Source organism: Lycorma delicatula, chromosome 7, assembly GCF_047948215.1.
Source record: "Lycorma delicatula isolate Av1 chromosome 7, ASM4794821v1, whole genome shotgun sequence".
NCBI lineage: Eukaryota > Metazoa > Arthropoda > Insecta > Hemiptera > Fulgoridae > Lycorma > Lycorma delicatula.
Window position 1 is genome coordinate 94,219,637 of NC_134461.1, and position 19,294 is coordinate 94,238,930.

General features: G+C 28.3%; 1 protein-coding gene across 1 annotated transcript in view; it reads right to left on the reverse strand.

The window, feature by feature from the left end:
- GABA-B-R1 (gamma-aminobutyric acid type B receptor subunit 1) overlaps positions 1 to 19,294 on the reverse strand; it is a 97,430-nt gene that overhangs the window by 25,074 nt on the left and 53,062 nt on the right. The window contains exons 13-16 of the mRNA XM_075371186.1: positions 13,942 to 14,149; positions 10,478 to 10,734; positions 5,769 to 5,906; positions 1,451 to 1,609 (exon numbers count right to left, since the gene is read on the reverse strand). Of these exons, the coding sequence (XP_075227301.1) occupies positions 1,451 to 1,609; positions 5,769 to 5,906; positions 10,478 to 10,734; positions 13,942 to 14,149 (762 nt within the window). The remainder of the gene's footprint in view (positions 1 to 1,450; positions 1,610 to 5,768; positions 5,907 to 10,477; positions 10,735 to 13,941; positions 14,150 to 19,294) is intronic.

Sequence of the window (19,294 nt, forward strand, 5' to 3'; positions counted from 1 at the left end):
TAAAACTCAAAATCTGACTAATAGGTGCAAAAATAAGATGTAAAATCACAATTTTTTGCTATACTGTAATTTTTGGATAATTAATTGGTCATCATTTTGTACAGAAGTCTGGTACAAACTTCTAATTTTCCCAATTTTCCTTTACTAAACAATTCCTTCAAAATGAGTTAATGCTTGATGACACTTTCATTAAAAATATTTAACTAGTCTCCCCACAAGCATACTTAGGAAGCGGGATGAATTTATTTAATGAAAAAAGTATTACTTTACTTTACCCCCAGCAATTTTATTTTCTTGTGTTATTGTGCAATAATATACAATTACTTAAAATAATATTATTAAACTGATATCTAATATAAAAAGCAATAGTAAATAATTTATATAATTACAAAGTATAATTATTTAAAATGTCCACTTCAATACACACATATTATTAATGGAAGCAGAACACAGTTCAGATTATTAGTTTAGTTAGTTATTATTTAAAAAATATATATATTAAACAAAACTCAGATTGTAAGTCTTCAATCAGTAAAATGTTAAAATGATTATAATAAATAATAACTGGGATGTCAATGGGTTTATATAAAATAAGTGTGCTGCCTTGACATGTATGTTTGGAGAAAGTAAGTAATTTGAGCTGTTTCTATAACTTTGATTTAAAGTTTTTGTAGCCATGAATGTCATTAACAGTTTGTTGACAGTATTTACAAACATATCTTTAATGTTATAAAAATGTAAAATCAATTTTATTATGAATTACTAAGAACCTGGAAGTTAAGTATACAGTTGACATAAATCTATTTTTAATTCATGTAACCGAGTGAATGCACAAATATAGCGTGTTTACAATCATAAGATTGTTAATTTTGTAAAATATAGTAAAAATGTATCATAGACACATTGATAACAAGATTAAAATAAAATTTTTTTGTATTCATTTTAAGAATAACACAAATGATGATAAGTGAGTTCCATCCAAAATTCTCAGAAAAAGTTTATATTAATATAAATATTTACATTACACGTAATTACAGTCAACATAAACATAAGTTATATTTTTAATTTCTTCCATACAGCACAACAGTGTAACACAACGCATGCATTAAAAACATTCAGAGACATACATACATACATAAAACCATTTATTTTTCATATTCATCAATAGTGAAATTATTTATTATTTTGATACTGAATGATAAATTATTGTTTTTTATTTTTTAGAAGAAAAAAAATACATTGAAAATGTGAGTAATTAATTATATGTACAATCAGTTAAAACTAATTTTTCAAATAATAATTATTTTCAAAGATATGATTCAGAGAATTCAAAATCAGATGTACTAGCTCTAGATGAACGAGTATAAACAGAAACACCACCACCAAAAGCTGAATCAGAAGTACCTTCACCTGTAATGAAATCAGCTACGATAAGCGTATCTTTATTTACCATTAAAAGTCCAGCAGTTTGATCAGTGGTTGGTCCTATACCTCCACCATCTCTGCAGCGCCCAGTTCCTCCTGTTCCATCTATACCACCACCTGAACCACCCTTAGCTGCATCTCTTTCAGCTAGCCTCAATTTCAACAACCTTATCTTCTCTTCTTTCTGAAATATTAAAAATAAGTAATTTAAAAAAAATAATAATAATAAAATTTTTAAGTTTACTTAATAACAATAATAATAAAGATCAAAAAGTCAGAAATTATATTAAATTATAGGAAGAATTGGAGGCTCAGCTGGACTTAATAGATGCCTCCCTCAACTTATAATTAAGGCCTGAATATAAAACCTTCAACAACTGAGTCCCTAGATAAGCTCACAGATAAAACTATTGTCTAACCAAGCTACAGCTACATAACCAGCTACACCTTAGCATTGAAAATTGAGCCTGTTTAGTGACTGACCCAACAACTTACATGGTATTTTTCCAGAATGGAATCAATCAACATACAAAAGGATTATAAGCTACTTGGAAGATTGGGATAGTTCACAAGTTTCCTAAAGATCAATAACTATATTTTGTAGTATTCTAAATATCAGTTTTATACTCCCAGAAATTACCAGTTTTAATTTTTAATTACTTTCAGAAATAAAAATTGCTCATAGACAAATCAGGTGAATGTGAAACCCAGAAATTCTCACTAACAGTTTATTTAATTCATTCTGCTGTAAAACCTAAATTATGTTAGTGCAAGTGAACTGTCACATGTTGTCTCATTATACACATTCATCATTAACCAATTGTGCATAGATTCATGAAAGATTCTGTTGTACATATTACAACTTACTCTTTCATAAAAACATATTAGAGCCGTAATATAAATCTGAAAACAGTACACCATATCTTCCATTACATAGGAGAGTTGTATAACTCAAGGTTTTATGTGGACCAATGTCTAGCATGTTAAGACCAGACAGATTAAACTGTGTTTCATCTTCCAAATAATAATTCACTGTTAGCAACTTTATTTAAAAGTCAGTGACAGTAATTCAAATACTTGGCCCTGTCTGGCTTCTCAGTTCAAATATGGCTTTAATTTTAAAGAATTGCAAATGAATAACATGATGAATATTTCAAACCAGCTCTGTTGACATATACTAATCTTCTAATTTTCTTAGGAGTTTGAAATTATTTGATGTTGAATGTCAGGGAAAACCACTGATATCCTGACCATTGATTGTCAGCTATATTTAGAATTAGTTATAGATCCTGTTATATTCCATTTATCTAGCAACTTTTATATACCAATAGTTCCTTAAGTTTTTAATATAACATCTTCATTTTTCTTACACACACCCAAGGCTCAAAAAATAATCATCTGTTGCTAGGACTATAAATTTAATTTTTTTTTTTAATAAATAAATAAGTAAATAATATTGAACAAATAATTTCTTTTACCACACAAACATGATTGACTGACCATGGTCTGGAACCCAAGTCAAACATTACCTTGTATACCAGACCTATCACATATTAAGGATTGAAGGAAACAAACGAGATAGTCTGCTTTGAAATAAATCATTTGGTATGCAACAGATTCTGTTAGAAACCAACCTCTGCTAGCTGTAAAATTCCCAATATTACCTGCTAAAGCTATTTGTTTCGCCTTTATAATACACATCTCTGTAGAACTGTTCCTGATTTCTTTCATAAACAAAACTAGTTCTTGCCTCAATACAGGGAATTTTTTTGTATTTTGGTCCGCAAAACCATCATCTTTTGGAAGAAATCCCAAGCAAGAAATCCTTTTCTTTTGCCAATTTCGAATACATGACTCACTGATGTCATATTTTTTACTGGCTGCTCAGTTACTGATAATTTCAGCTTCTGACACAACTTTTAATTTTTTGGCAATGGTAAATGAACAAAGGATTGTTTTGTTTGAGAACATGACTTTTAACCATAAGATATTTTTTTAAAAAGAAGAATAATGTGACCGAGATATGACACATTTACAAGTTTGAAATCAGCAGAGTCCTGAAAGGTAAATGAAAAATGTGAAGGAAGTTCACTTGAACTAAATAAAACTAAAAACTAGAATGTATCATTCATGCATTAATCATTAATGATATCATGATCATTAATCATTATAATGATATGAATAAGAACCCGCACCCTGAAATTTTGAATAGGAAATCATGAAAAATGCTAGCAGGCTTATGCAAAAAAAAAGGCATTTACTTCAGTGAAGAAAAAATCTCACTTCTCACTAATCTGAGTAAACCTGGCATGAGGTACTTTTTTATCTTGTAAAATTCATTCATAAATTCTGACTGATTTAATTGTCAGATCCCTACAAACATTAGATAATGATGGCAAACATACATTGCAACTAGCTTTAGGAGCAGTTTTTTCATCTCTTGACTCTGTTATGTCAAAGTATTAATTTTACAAATTAATTATTTAGGATAATATACAACATTTGTAACAGTGTAATTAGTTAAAAATTAGGCAAAAACAATACATTATTAAATTAGAAATTAATTTTAAGCCATAAAATGGAATGAAAATTATTTAAATTATCTAAGTATGAACATTTATTTATTACTTATTAAGCCTGTTAACAATAGAAAATTTGTAATAGCAGCCTTCATTAAAAATAAAAAAATTGCAGACAATATTTTATCTATAACATTAGAATGTATTAATAATACGAGTATCAGAGTCCAAATAATCAGCTCCTTTATTTTTCTTTCCATGGTGCTCTTTACACAGATCAAAAATGTTTCACAATAAAAATGTTAAAATATTAATAAGCTTACATAAATTAATTAGTTATTTCTAAAAAGGATCGTTTTAAAATCTAACAATGAAAACTTGTTAAAAAGTTTTATTTCTTACCCTTTTTAGACTTCATGGTTGCCTAGCAACTGAGAAATAGTAGCAGACTAAATAGCACTTCCAATACTTGAAACCGAATTGTCTAATGAAAGTTAGTACATTTTTTAAATAGCATTTCAAAATTTACACATGCAAAATAAAATCCTTTTATTAATTTAATAATAAAATTAAAATACATATTGTTTGTAAATTGGTGTACTCACTCAATGATAGCTAACAATATTATTAAATAAACAAAATCATAAATCAGTATTTGTATCAAAACCATGTAGTTCAATGCTGCTGCTACCTACTGAGTAGAATTAAAGACTGAATTATCATTAGAAGAGTAATAGACATTAAAAACAAAATTAATTAACACTGTATTTAGTAAATTTTATTTTGTAAAATCTTCATTTCAATTTGTTTAAAGTATTTTAAAAAATAATTAATTTCTAGAAAGAAAAAGTAATTGAAATCCTCATTAGTTTTAATTTAACTTAAAATATTGGCCTATGGTCTGTTGAATGAACCATTCTGTACAAGACTATGATTTTTTTCTCACTTGTGAAAACCTACATACAATATAAAAAAGATAAAAGCTGAATTTAAGAATTATTTCATCATTATTAAATCAAAATTAAAAATTGTTCATTAAGCTATTTATTCAATAATATGTGATAATAATTAAATAAATAAAATCAAAAATAAGGAAGGTGGTATGATAATGAGATAGTTCAGTACTGTTATCTACTAAATAGGAGTAGACTGGCCAGAAGCTTAAATTTTCTTTAATTTTTATTATTTAGGGTTGGAATTTTGTCTTAAAATTTATTCCCACTAAAGAAGAATGCATGTTTTATGCTATTGGTAAAATTTCATTGAGTTGTGTTCATGAAAAAACTAATTGTTTTGACAGAGAAAGTTCATTAGCATTTTATAACATAGATTTATTTTTAAGTTGCACTAATTTAATATATTTCATTATTGGGAGGATAAGTGTGTAATTATTAGGTAGAACATTATATAAAAAAGTTTAATTTTCAATTCATTAATGTTTTTCACCATTTTGCAGAAATTTTTCTTGACATTTAGAGTTTTTTAAATTTTGCAATACATAGTCTGCAATTTAGTAACATATAGCCAGTAATTTAAAATAACAATATGTAGCAGTTTGTGACAATAGTTACAGTAAAATAAACATTTGTAATAGATTCAGTGGTTCTAATAATTAATAAATTGGAAAATATTGACATCAAGCATTTTTTCATTACAATATATCTTTACCAGAATAAAAGATTAAATATAATTAAAATAAAAAAAATATTATAATTGATATCAAGCTTAAAATTACATAAAGAATAAATAGGTATCCCTACTATTCACACAGTAACTTTATTCAAGACGACAATTTATACTTGCGTTCAAAAGTTGTGATGTTACCTGTGCAATTAACTTTTGTAATTCATCATTTTCTATTAACAACTTTTGATAACGATCTTCATCCTCTTTGGAGACACCAACATCAGGGTTATATTTTGACTCTGCTTTATCTCTGGGATGACGGATCACTTCTATAACCTATTTGTATTTTAAATACATACAAAACATAATAAATAACCATCTACAAACAATTTATTAAAAACTTAAATTAAGAAATAATTTTTCAAATCCAAAACAGAAGCAATTTAAACAGAATAATAAATAATTATTTAACAGAATGTACAAATATCTGAATCTTATAATAATAATAATAATTATTATTTTTTTTTTAAAGTCTGATCTAATAAATCTTGTGCAATAACTTCCAGCTTGACCCAAGAACAAATTAGCATTGATTATACTTTACGTTAAATCACTTTGTCTTTTTTCTGATCTTCCTACAGATGATCAATTCAATTTCCAGTTAATTCCTTTTTCCTGCTTTGTTCTACCTTAATACTTCAATACTATGTTTTTGCAATCTATTAACTCTACAATAAAGATATATAATAAAATAATATAAAATATAATAAAATAAAATACCAATGTGCAAAGCCAAATGTAAAAAATTACTTAGTCTAAGGATTGTTTTGTACTCCATGTATTTATAGCGAGTTGATCAGTACAGTCATTATAATTGTAGTTTGAGCTCAACGCATGTGATAACTAATCCTCAAAGTAGCCTTCAAAAATTAATTTGTATTAAATGCTGAGTCGACTTATAGGCCAGGATTTGTATTGTATCAAAATACTTAAAATCACTTTTTTAATATTCCACTGTGACACTAGTGATAGTATTTCACACTTTAGTTCAAGTAAGAGATGAGTATTCATCTCTTACTGTGAGTAAGAGGTGTGTATTCAAAATGTATGAAATTTACATTATCTGTTCATTTAGTAAACTAGTGGTATGAATTTTTGTACATGTACATTTATAAATTAATTTGTATTTAACATGTTGTCCTTTTTTGTGTGTTTGTGAAATATCACATTTTTTATGCTGATCTATTTGTGATTTGTTTTTATGAAGCAAATATTGATTCAGTTCTATAAAAGAGTATCTTTGTTTGAAGCTATATCACATTTGGAAAAGCCGGCAACAGTTTTTAAATCTTTTCCAGCAGTGCTTTATATTCAACATTTTAAAATGGAAATAATATAATAAAATTAAGTTGTGAAGTAAAATTTATTTAATTTTAAATAAAAATTGTAAATATTTTTAATATTATTTCAGCTTTTACGAATGCAAATATTGAACAATATTTGGTGCTATGAAGATAGTAATTATTTAAATGAAATAAAATAGTAAATTAGCATCACAATTTAAAAAAAAAAATGTTTTCAACTTTTTGATCACATGGGGGCTCATGCACCACGGGACTTTTTTAAATTATTAAAGAATCACTAAAATTGATTTTAAATAAAGTTAAGACAAAATTAAAAGATATTTTAGATTTTATTTTAAACTTTGAGCTCCCCCCCATAAGGGAAAGGATATTAAGTTATTTTAATCACTTTATTGTTACATTTTGAGCATTAAAAATCTGAAATTGCGAAAAACGATTTTTTTCATTTAGGGGCTCCCATACTCAAAAGAAAGCAATAGAGTAAAATTAATTTTTAGAAAAATAATCCCAAGTGTGATCAAAAGATTAAAATTTTTGTATTTTAAATGTAATGGATCTTGATAAAAAAACCTTCAACTTTTGTATGAAAAACCGTTTGTTAAAGTCACCCTGTAAAGATTTGAAATTTTATTTTGAACAAAACACGACACCATTCCTTTTCAACTTTTTCAAAAAAATAATACATTTTTCTTCCCCCCCACGATGGTAGTTTCAGTTTACTAAATTTGAAGAAAATCGATCACCACGGTCCAGAGGTTAAAGACCAAATACAGCCATATACATACACATATATATATTAAATAAATACATATTACATGAATACATACATATATTTGCACAATGTCTGTCTGACAATTATAAATTTTTTGGACTTCGGAGCAATCGAATAAAATTTTTTTCACAAATTAACTACAATTTACTTAAACCTTTTCTATTTTTGTTAAATTTATTTTTTTTAATGTTTCCTTAAGACACAAAATTTAAAAAATGACCAATATTTTTAGATTTTTTGACCAATTAATAAACAGAGTGATCATAAATTATTCAGGGAATTTTAGGTATTAATAAAAAAAATAACAAAGCAATGTACCAGCATAAATGTTTCATTGTTGAACAGGTCATTTCAAACAGTTTTGTTCGCAACAGTTATTAACTTCAATCAAGTCTGACAAATGTACTTTTTGTGATGCATAAAATGTCTAGACAATATTCAATTTCACACCACACATTACAAAGAATATTTGGAGTTATTCCATTAACACCTTCCATTATTTAAAAAAAAGCATGTACCTTAACTTAGTAGAACTGGAACTTAAAAAAGACATAATGTATTTTTTAAAAAATAAATAAAAGGTGTTTGTTACAACCACTGTTGCATACACCCTGTCTTTGACAAACCTCTAAAGAAAGAAATCAAACGGCGTAATATCAGGATTGAGGTAACCAGGGAATTGGTTCATCACAACTAATGCAATGTTGAGAAAATTGTTCAAGTAGGTAGTCCATAACATGTAAATCATAGTGTGATGGTGCATCATCACACTGGAGGTAAACGTGGGATTGCTCTGTTCAATTTATTGTACTGCACACTCCTGTAACATGTGCAGATAACTAGCGGTAATAACCATTGGTTCAGAAAAGAAGAATGGTCAGATTACTTCATAAGCAGTCAATGCATACCAAACATTAATTTTCAGGCTATCATGCTGTGTTTATCAAACGAGAGAGTTCTTATTACTACTTCAAATTCTACAATTATGACAGTTAACATGATCAGAAACTTGGATAGTAGATTTATCAGAGAAGATTACTTTTTCTAAAAACGCATTATCTTCATTCACTTTATCAAAAATGTCCATGGAAAAATTGTAATTGTGTGGTTTATCATCATCTTCAATGCACCAAGTGAATTTTGTATGCATGAAGTTTTAGGTGTTTGTGTAGAACCTTCACAATTGTTGACTGCGGTATCCCCAGTTCTATACTAACAATATGAGATGATTACCCAGTCTTCTCTGAAAAGTTTCTCTTACTCAATCCAATATTTCCTTAGAGTTGGGAGATCTACCAGCACCTTTTTTGAATATTGCACTTCCTGTATCCTTAAACTACTGATACCAATATTTAATATAGTCTTTATAAGGAGGATCACAGCCATACTCTAAACAAAAATGTCTTCAAACAGTAGTAACAGATCCGCTTTCATGAAACCATAGTACAAACATTAATTTCTCCTGCACAGTAGCCATTGCTCAACTAACGATCCCCCTGTCATTAAATTGTGTTGGCATATTCATTCAAGGTCATTAGTAACTCCTTAACACCTCAACTAATGTTTGAAAAAATTAATGCACATTAGACTGCTTTGATCATTTCTTATTAATTTCTAAAATGCACCAAATAATTTATCTTCATGTGTTTTCCTGTTAGAACTACAGCTGCTATAACAGAATATATTGCTATAGACAGAAAAGGAAAATGTAGAAAATTGTGCAGTCAAGAGTAATTTAATTATATATATTTTTTATGTTTTTATTTTTATTTATTTTGGAAACAGTGAGTGAATGTACAACATTTTTACATTCATTTATAAGTGTAACTTTAATATTGTCTTTTTTTATGTTATCTTTAGATGACATACATATATATATATATATATATATATATATATAGACAAGTCTTACCTCGACAGTACAAGGCAATATGAACATTCCTAACATGGGTAAACAAAATATTAGGCACTTAAATGTTACAGCTGAATGTAAACACTATAAAAAAGGTGTTTTTTGACCTCACAATCTCGAAAACACAAAAAAGAGTCAAAATATGTAAAAATATCATCTCAAGCAACCCAACTACAATGAAACTCTAACCTTCACTACTAGAAACAATTATTTACTTGAAACACACACCTCATCTATTGAACTTAACAATGTGGAGTACCTAGCAAATACAAATGAATATAAATTTAGATTCACTGACTCACTGCTACACAAATCAAATAAAAATAACAACTTATTTACATTACTTTACATTATTTAGATTACAACTTATTTATGCTCATAAACAAAAGATTCAGAAAGAATACTCATAATCTTCTAAAAGCTAGACACAATGCAGTTTTCAGTACCTAAAAAATGAAATAGATTATCACACATAGGAAACACTCACCAGACAATCACAGTGTCTTTAGAATATAGGATGCAAGTCTAATTTTTCATGCGAGAAAAAGGACACAGGATACAAATTACTAGAATAAAAGCACACAAGTCTTAAGCATTGCCCCTTGCATTAAGCTGATTAGATCAAAGACTGAATTGTATACTACAACTCCTAACAACCATTCTTGCACAACATTTGATATTACTAATGAATTTATGTTCATCATCACTGAAAGTAAAATACATGTACATATATAGTTATTTTCTCTATTTCTTTGTATAACAATAATAATCAAATCATGAATAAGACAATAATTATTTTTATAAATTACATCTATTAGTAAAAATAAAATAACTATTTATAATTATTAAATATACTTACTTTAGGTACAAAAATTAATGCCATTGACAGAAAACAACAGAATATTAAAGCAAGTGCTACAAATGCAAAACTAGCATCCTGCTGTGAAGCGATGACCATTGTGACTGGGGCAGTTATTAAACATAAAACAACAACATTGTATATTGACATTCCAACATATCGTGAATCATTAATCTGTTTAACTTTTATACTTCTTGTTTCATAAGCAAGAAATAATCCAAAAACTAATACAAGTCCTTTGTAGCCATACACAAGACCTATTCAAAGAAAAAAAAATAACAAAAATATATTAACTTTATACGATCTGATGAAAAAAAAAATAATACAAGATCATTTTTCCACGTGTTATTCATTTGTTCACTTAAGACTAAACTTGTAAACTAGATTATCTGAAATTCTTGTTTATTCAGATCATTTCAGCATGGCATTAAATTAAAGGAATGCTATATTAACCGTCCACCCAACTTGTCATTTACAATAAATTTGTATTTGACAGGTACTTGATGATTATATTGCTTTTGGGTTGAATAACCCAAAACAAAAATTAAATCATAACGCTATAAACAAATGGGCCATTTTGGTTATCTGCAAAAAATTATTTGGATCAACCAGTCATCTGACGCACACTTCTCTTCTGAGTCTTCTCTGAAAGCAAATGATATGTATCATATGCATTACTGAAGTGAATTCCAAAAGTAGGACGTTACTATTTTAGTCAATTTTATTATAAGTTGATGCACAATACTATTCACAAAAATATTTTTTTTTTAAAACAAAAATTGTTTTATTTACAAGTATTAAGACAAAAAAATAAATAAGCATTTTTTTAGAAAACAGATTCATTCTCTGATTGCAAATAATTTTTTTTTTATGGACCATTAAGAAGTTAATTTAATGATTAGTTTAATTTCAGAATGTCCTTAATAAACCATTAGTCCATAAAACAGGTTAAAGGTTGTTAAAATATCAATGAAAACTCATTTAAAAGATTAAAATCCTTGACTTCTTTGATATTAAAAGTTTTAATCTTAAAAAACTCAGTACTACATTCATAAAACAGCAATATTTAATTCAGTTTTAATATTTACATGTGTTTAAGTATAACCCTTGAAAATGTTGGTATACATTGATTATTTAAATGTGTCAAAACCAAATTAGAAGGTGCTAAGAATATCAAGGTAGTTTTGCAAGATGCTTTAGAAAACTTGATGCTTTGCTTACAGCAAGAATATCGATTGAGAAACATCTAGAAAAGAACAATGTTAATATTGATTTTTTGGAAAAGGCAATTAATCACTTAAATATACTCAATACATATGTCAGGTATTATTGTATGAACAGGTTAAATTGTTATTGTAATTATGAATGTACGAGGGTAAGTCAATTATTATCCGCAATGTAGTTATAAAATTTATTGCAATACAAATAGGAAACTTACATGTTCATCATTTTTCAACATAGCCCCCTTGCATTTCAACGCACTTGGTCCATTGTTGCACAAGCTTCCTGATGCCCTCATAAAAGAATGTTTTCGGTTGAGCTGCGAGCCAGCAATGCACCGCTTCTTTCGCTGCTTCGTCCGAGGTAAATCGACAGCCCCTTAATGCCTCTTTGAGTGGACCAAACAAGTGGTAGTAGGAAGGGGCAAGATCAGGACTATACAGAGGATGAGCCAGTACTTTAAAGTTGAGTTTATGGTGCATTTCAGCAATGTGGGCAGTAGTATGTGGGCAGGCATTGTCGTGCAACAACACAACACCTTTCGACAGCAGTGCTCGGCGTTTGCTTCGAATTGCAGGCTTCAGCTTGGCAGTAAGCATCTCACTGTAACACGCAGTGTTTATTGTCGTGGCCCTTTCCTCATAATGTTCCAGTACTGGGTCTTGTGAGTCCCAAAAAACCGTAAGCATCAGTTTTCCTGCGGATGGTTGGGGTCTTGAACTTTTTTTGCAGGGCGAATTTGGATGTTTCCATTCCATACTCTGCCATTTACTCTCCGGCTCGTAATGATGGATCCGTGTTTCGTTACCGGTGATGATTCTATCTAAGAAGATGTCCCGTTCATTACCATAGCGATCCAAGTGTTTTTGACAGATGTCCAAGTGCGTTTGTTTATTATGCGACTGTGTGAGTTGTTTTGGTACCCATCTTCACAGACTTTATGAAGCCCAAGTCTGTTGTGGATGATTTCGTAGGCAGAACCGTGACTAATTTACAGATGATGTGCCACTTTATCAATAGTTACTCGTCTGTCTAAGAAAACCATGTCACGTGCACGCTCAATGTTTTCCTCATTTATGGCGGTAAACAGTAGTCCGACTCCTTCGTCGTGCATAACACTTGTGCGACCATTTTTGAATTTTTCAATCCATTCGTAGGCACTCCATTGCGACAACACACTGCTCCCATACTGCACCAAAAGTCTTCGATGAATTTCGACCCCTGATTCCGACCACAAAAAACGAATCGCTGAATGTTGCTCTTCTTTGGTGCAAACAGAAAGCGGAGCAGCCATGGTTAACGGCAGGGCAGGGATAATGGAACTAACTTTTTTTCTTTTTTCTGTTTAGCTTCCGTTAACTACCGTTTAGATAATTCTTCAGAGGATGATATGTATGAGTGTAGTCTTGTACATTCTCAGTTCGACCATTCCTGAGATGTGTGGTTAATTGAAAACCCAACCACCAAAGAACACTGGTATCCACGATATAGTATTCAAATCCGTGTAAAAATAACTGGCTTTACTAGTACTTGAACGCTGGAACTCTCGACTTTCAAATCAGCTGATTTGGGAAGATGCATTCACCACTAGACCAACTCGGTGGGTTAATGGAACTAACCTAGCAGCATCAAACCTGCACCGACATAACAAAAATTAAACCACGCATGCGTCATCTACGCAATATGACAGTACTACCTACATAAACAAAGATGCAACTAAATTGCGGATAATAATTGACACCCTCGTGTGACTTTACTTATGAGATTATTTGTGAAAAGTGGATTCATAAATGGAGTGGAATGTAATTATATGTTCTACACATTTTTTGAAAGAAAAAAACCATATGTCCATGTAGAATTTATTACAGTTAGAGTAATCAAGTTTTTGAATCTCACTTAAATCAAATTTCTTTGATTGCTTACATACAATTTTGTCTAAATTTTATTTTTCAAATCTGAGCAAATTTTCACTATGGTTTTGATTTTAGCAACTGTTATTATTTGTCTCATTCTATTTTTTTTTATTCTGAAATTTATGTAGCAGGATTTTTATTTTTATTTGTTTTTTATCCATTGGCTGTCCTGAGTAGTTTATTAGCGTAGTTTTCAGTAACATTTTTATAATCTCTATGTTAAAATAAAGTTTACTGCAGTCAATTTAAATACTTTCTACATTTTTTTAAACATGATACATCATAGACAACCAAAACCCAAAGCATAATAATATGTAAGAAGATACTTACCGAGCCAAACATTGTTGTTATTGCTCTCACAGTGTTCCAATTCTGGTAGAATTTTAATGTCATCATCAGTTGATATAGGATTTTCCAATGGAAATAACTCAATACGGCGTTGTAAAGGATCTAGAATTTGCCATGACAAAAGCAAAATAAAATCAATAATAACCAGACCAGTCACCATAGTGTACAACTTCCAAGGTTCAATTTTTTTCTGAAAATAAAAAAGAGAACAAAAGTAGTTACGTTTCCTTTTGACTTACTTTTAACATTACATTATACTAATAATTAGGGTTGCAAGTTAATTATTGGCCAACACAGAGGAAATATTAGAGTAATCAATTGAAAGTCAGCCAAGTGAAGTTTTTAAAACTACAACTGCACACCAACCTGCTAATTTTGTTGATAAAATATATTTCTTGAATATTTGAATATTAAAACATATTACTTTATTGAAATTAATTTTTTTTAAATTCATTTTATTCCTCTGTACTGTTAAATTATATTTTAAAATCTATTAATATAAACCACCTGGTACAGAATATTGAGATAAGGTATATCTTACCTTAATTTTATCATGAAAGTACTTTTGCAGGATCCCACATCCTCAGTCATGATTGAATTCATTTAATTAAACTGTATTAAAAAGATATTAAAAATTAAAATAAATCATTCACATGGTGTAGTGTTTGTTACAGCAGTGTAATATTATAAAGAAAATTGCCTATTAATTTAATATATGACTGCCTTATCTGTAGCTGTTTTTATAAGATTGTCTCCCTCAAATACTATCTAATGGTTTATCAAATACGAGTTGTTTATTACAAGGAGAATATCATCAATTTTTTATCAATCAAATTTTAATCTGATAAACCATCAGACAGTGTTTGAGGGACACAGTCTTATAAAAACAGAAGAGCAACAGTTTGCAGTACTAATATAATAAATTAATATGTAATTTTCATTATAATATTACAGTAATGCAACAAAAATTACCATGTGCATGGTTTATTTTAGTATTTTTAATTTATCTTTTTTATATGCAGTTTGATTAAATGATTCAATATGACTAAGGATGTGGGATCCCTCAAAAGTACTTTCATGATAAAATTAAGGTAAGATATGTTTTATCTCAATATTCTGTACTAGGTGATTTATATTATAGAATTTAAAACATATTAATACATTAACATAAAATTAGAAATAAACACCTTTACACTATATCCTAATAATTTACTTTTTCTTTACGATTAGAAAAAAGAACACTTTTTTTAGAATATTTCTTAAAGCTGATCACTATAAGAAATCAAAATGTAATATAATTATTGGATTAAAATTTCAGGAATAAGTACAAGAAAGTAAAGTTTCCTTAACTTTCTTCTTTTTGCAATATGTACCCATCAATATACATTTTTCTTTTCTACCTTTTGTAACAAGATAATAAAAATTAAAGAGCCAGATTTAAAGTCAAGCGATTAACAAATTTATGATGAATAATAATAACTTACAAAACAGATTTAACAAACAATTACAAGAATAAAACTTATAGTTTCCCCAATATGTAAAGGAAAATGATTTCAAAAATTCTGAAGAATAGCAGTTATCATTATAAAATATTTATGCAACTGTTATCAATTCTTGTAAATTAAATATTTATTAGTGTAGCTTATAACTAATTTTAAATTATTAGGGAAGAAGTTCTAAAAACAAATTCCATCAAATTAAGGTAAATTTTCTAATTAAACAGAGATTGTGTTTAGCAAATTTAGTGAATGTTTATTTACAATAATTTTAATATGATTAGTTATATTTTGAAAAGGTTGTAAAAATTGGTTAACCAAAAGGATTAAAAGGAAATTTTCATAGTTTGAATAACATTTTCATGACCATCAGCACATTCATGGCTAGATTTATAACACTTCACATTATGTAGACTCAGCTATTGCCTTACTATACACTACATTTCCTTTTGAAATACAGCTAGCACCCTTTCTTAAATTGTTATTAGTAATAATTGGCAAATATTTGTATGCCATATTAAAGGCTAAAATGTACATTTTTCTTCTTTTTTTAACCAACAGTTTAGGCTCTTGTAAGATTCCACTTGTTGCAAAATTTTTTCTTACTATCATGGTCTAGATAATGTTAAATATCTGGAGATAAAGATACATTTCAAAAACTTCTTCTACTATATTTGTAGTGAAAAGTGCAACTCTCCAAACAATAAGAAGTATTGACTGGATGTAACTCCAATAAATTGTTTTGTAAAGTTTAGCCTCAACTATGTACAAATAAAATGCTTTTAAATTTCTTAAAAGTACTATTCTACATTATTTTTTATTTCCATATCTGAGATTATCTTTAAAACAATCAAACGCCCAGATATTGAGGGAGTAAAATTGATTTTACTCCCAACCTATATTTTAATCACAACCTATATTGAACATGTTATTAGGATTGATTAGTGGTTTTTTTTTTATCAAAAGGGCAGACCAGTGTCTTAAACAAAAACAATTTGTCCTAATTTAAAAAATTCCTGAACAGAATTACCTAAATTCAGTATTCATGCAGAGCTTGTTTGAATTTAGAATAACTTTTATTTAACTATTTAAACATAAAAGGATAAAACTTCTACGAGGTTTCAAAGTGAAGAATGTTAACTCATGAAAAATTGTAATCATGATTACTATAAATGCAACTATTATGTGCTATAATGTCTGCATTTCATTTTTTGTCTCCCATTATTAATAAATTACCAATCATTTAAAAGATCTCCTACTAATTTGTTTTAAAAAATTAAAAGTTTTATTCATAGAAACAATATTATTCTGTCATTAAGTTTTCAGGTATCACTAATTAATTAATAAGTATTCAAATAATTTTTAACATCTTTGAGTTGTAATTTTGTTGCTATTTTAATAATTTAGTATCTTCATAAAATTAATTAACTATTATTTCATAAATGTATTATCTTTTAACTATTAACATGAACTTATATCACTTCTATTTTCTATCTTATATTATGTATTTTGTCACAACGCTCTGGATCAAGGTTTGTCACTGTTCCCCTTGATCCATCCAGGCAAATGCTGGGTAATTCCTTTTATTTATCTGTGGAGTATATCATGTCTACTAATCTAATCTTGATGTGATCTGTAAAATATATTATCATACACTGACCAGGATAAAATAATTATTTATGTGCTGGTTACATCAGGTTTTAGTTTCGGATTTTTAAAATTTCTTTCTTAGCTATACACACAATTCATGTTTGCTTAATTAAAAAGATATATTCTTAAAACAATTAAGCAAAGATAATTTTATTTACACATACTGATTCGTTTAATTTTTCTTTAAATAGCAGCATTTGCTGTTATGAATATACATTACCCAGGTTTCAATCTATCAAGTAGGATATTTTCATTAGCAAAACGTATCTATTACTCTAGTGGTCTGGCATCAAAAAGGCCTCAAAATCAAGAAAAGTATTCTTGCCTAACCCTAGAATGGAAATTTGAAATAATGGGTGGAAAATTTAAAGAAAAACTGCTATGTTCTTTTTAGTAAGTTCTTATATTCCAACTTTAGTAATGGGTAAATGTATAATTACACAGTTACCCACTGAAAGGAATACTACATATGACATTTTTATCATAAGTTAGATCAAGAATCAGTTAACTGATGTAATTTAGAGACTTAGGCCAACAAAATAAGCTGTTCTTTCTTCTTTTCTCACACTCTTTTATTTCCAAATGCTTATTTTCTTTGAGATGCTACAATTGCTGTAGAAATAATTCACAACTATAAACAATTCCTTTTCAAAACAATACAACTCATTCTTTTAGTCTTTTGAAGCTAATTATCACCCTTCTGTAGAGTACCTAGTTGACTTTTCAATGGCGCCCATCTTAAAAAGGATAGGAACCTCTTAACCATGTGACTGAATTATATTCTATCTGTGTTGTGTTTAATTGTATAATGTGCTGTTTATATCAAATTCATATTGTTCAACCCACTACATTTGACAGAAATAACAAACTACACAAATGTAACACAGATCAAATATGTTAATTGAATGTATACAAGGGATTTGAGGGATTCCAAACTTTTTTTTAAAGAAACAATAACAACAGCACTAATGGATATTTCATGAAGAAGATAGTAATAATTAGCTGATAAAAGCTTTTGAAAGAAGACAAGTTCCATTAATTTGAAAATAAGTCATTTATAGTTTTCCATAATTTTAAAGTGTTATATCATGTTGTGGAAATATCATGTTAACAAGAGATGATGAATATTAAAAATTAAAAAACATAACTGCAGAAAAAAAACTGCTGAAATATTGCTCTTTAACATAGGATAATAAAGAGTGTACAGGTGACAATTTTGTATAGGTATATTTTTTCAAATTTGTATACACATTTATATAGCCTGTGACACTCCAGGTAACATAAGAATTCCAATGCAGGGTCATACATCTAAATCAGTTCAGCTGTTGAGCTGCTATGATGGAACAAACATAAATTAACGCCTAAATCATTACACTCCTTTTTGGGCTGTCATATAAATAAAAGAAAGGAATTATTAGTTAATATTTAGCAATAAAACTGTGGTGCAGAGCGGACCAATGATGGTGTGCCAGACAGTTTCACATGGCTCCTTCCACAAGTCTCTCCTGCTAGAAGCTTAGTTGTCAATTAATTTACAGATTATTTAATTTAATTTCTAAACATAGATTATTTTTATTTATAGTTTATATTTGTATCTTTATTTAGTTATAAAAGAAAGGGATTATTAGTTAATATTTAGCAGTAAAAAGAACATGCTTACATGATCGAAAATACTACCTGTCAAAAAAATCACAAGATTTTTTTTCTTAAATGTTTATAACAGTAATAATAATTATAAAATAAATTTATAAATTTTACTATTGTAATTCATTCATTCAATATCGTAGCAGATCTTAACACACAACTATTTTTTATACAAATAAATCGATACTGAAAATACTATTGATTATTGATTTAGAATTGTATATATGCTTTTTTCTGGCCTTGTAGTTATAATTAAACATATATATATTATATATGTTTATATAGCCTATGACACTCCCTGTAATGTAAGGATTCCAATGCAGGGTCATCATACATCTAAATCAGTTCGGCCATTGAGCTATGGTGAAACAAGCTTACGTACATACACTCTAGAAACATTATACTCTTTTTTAGGCAGTCATGTAAAAAAGAATGTCTGCCTAGGGCAAGAACAGTCATTGATGTTTCATTATTTTATAGATAAAATCACTAGAATTGATATGTAAGTCAGGAACATTTTTACAAAAAGTAATACAAGAGAGCAG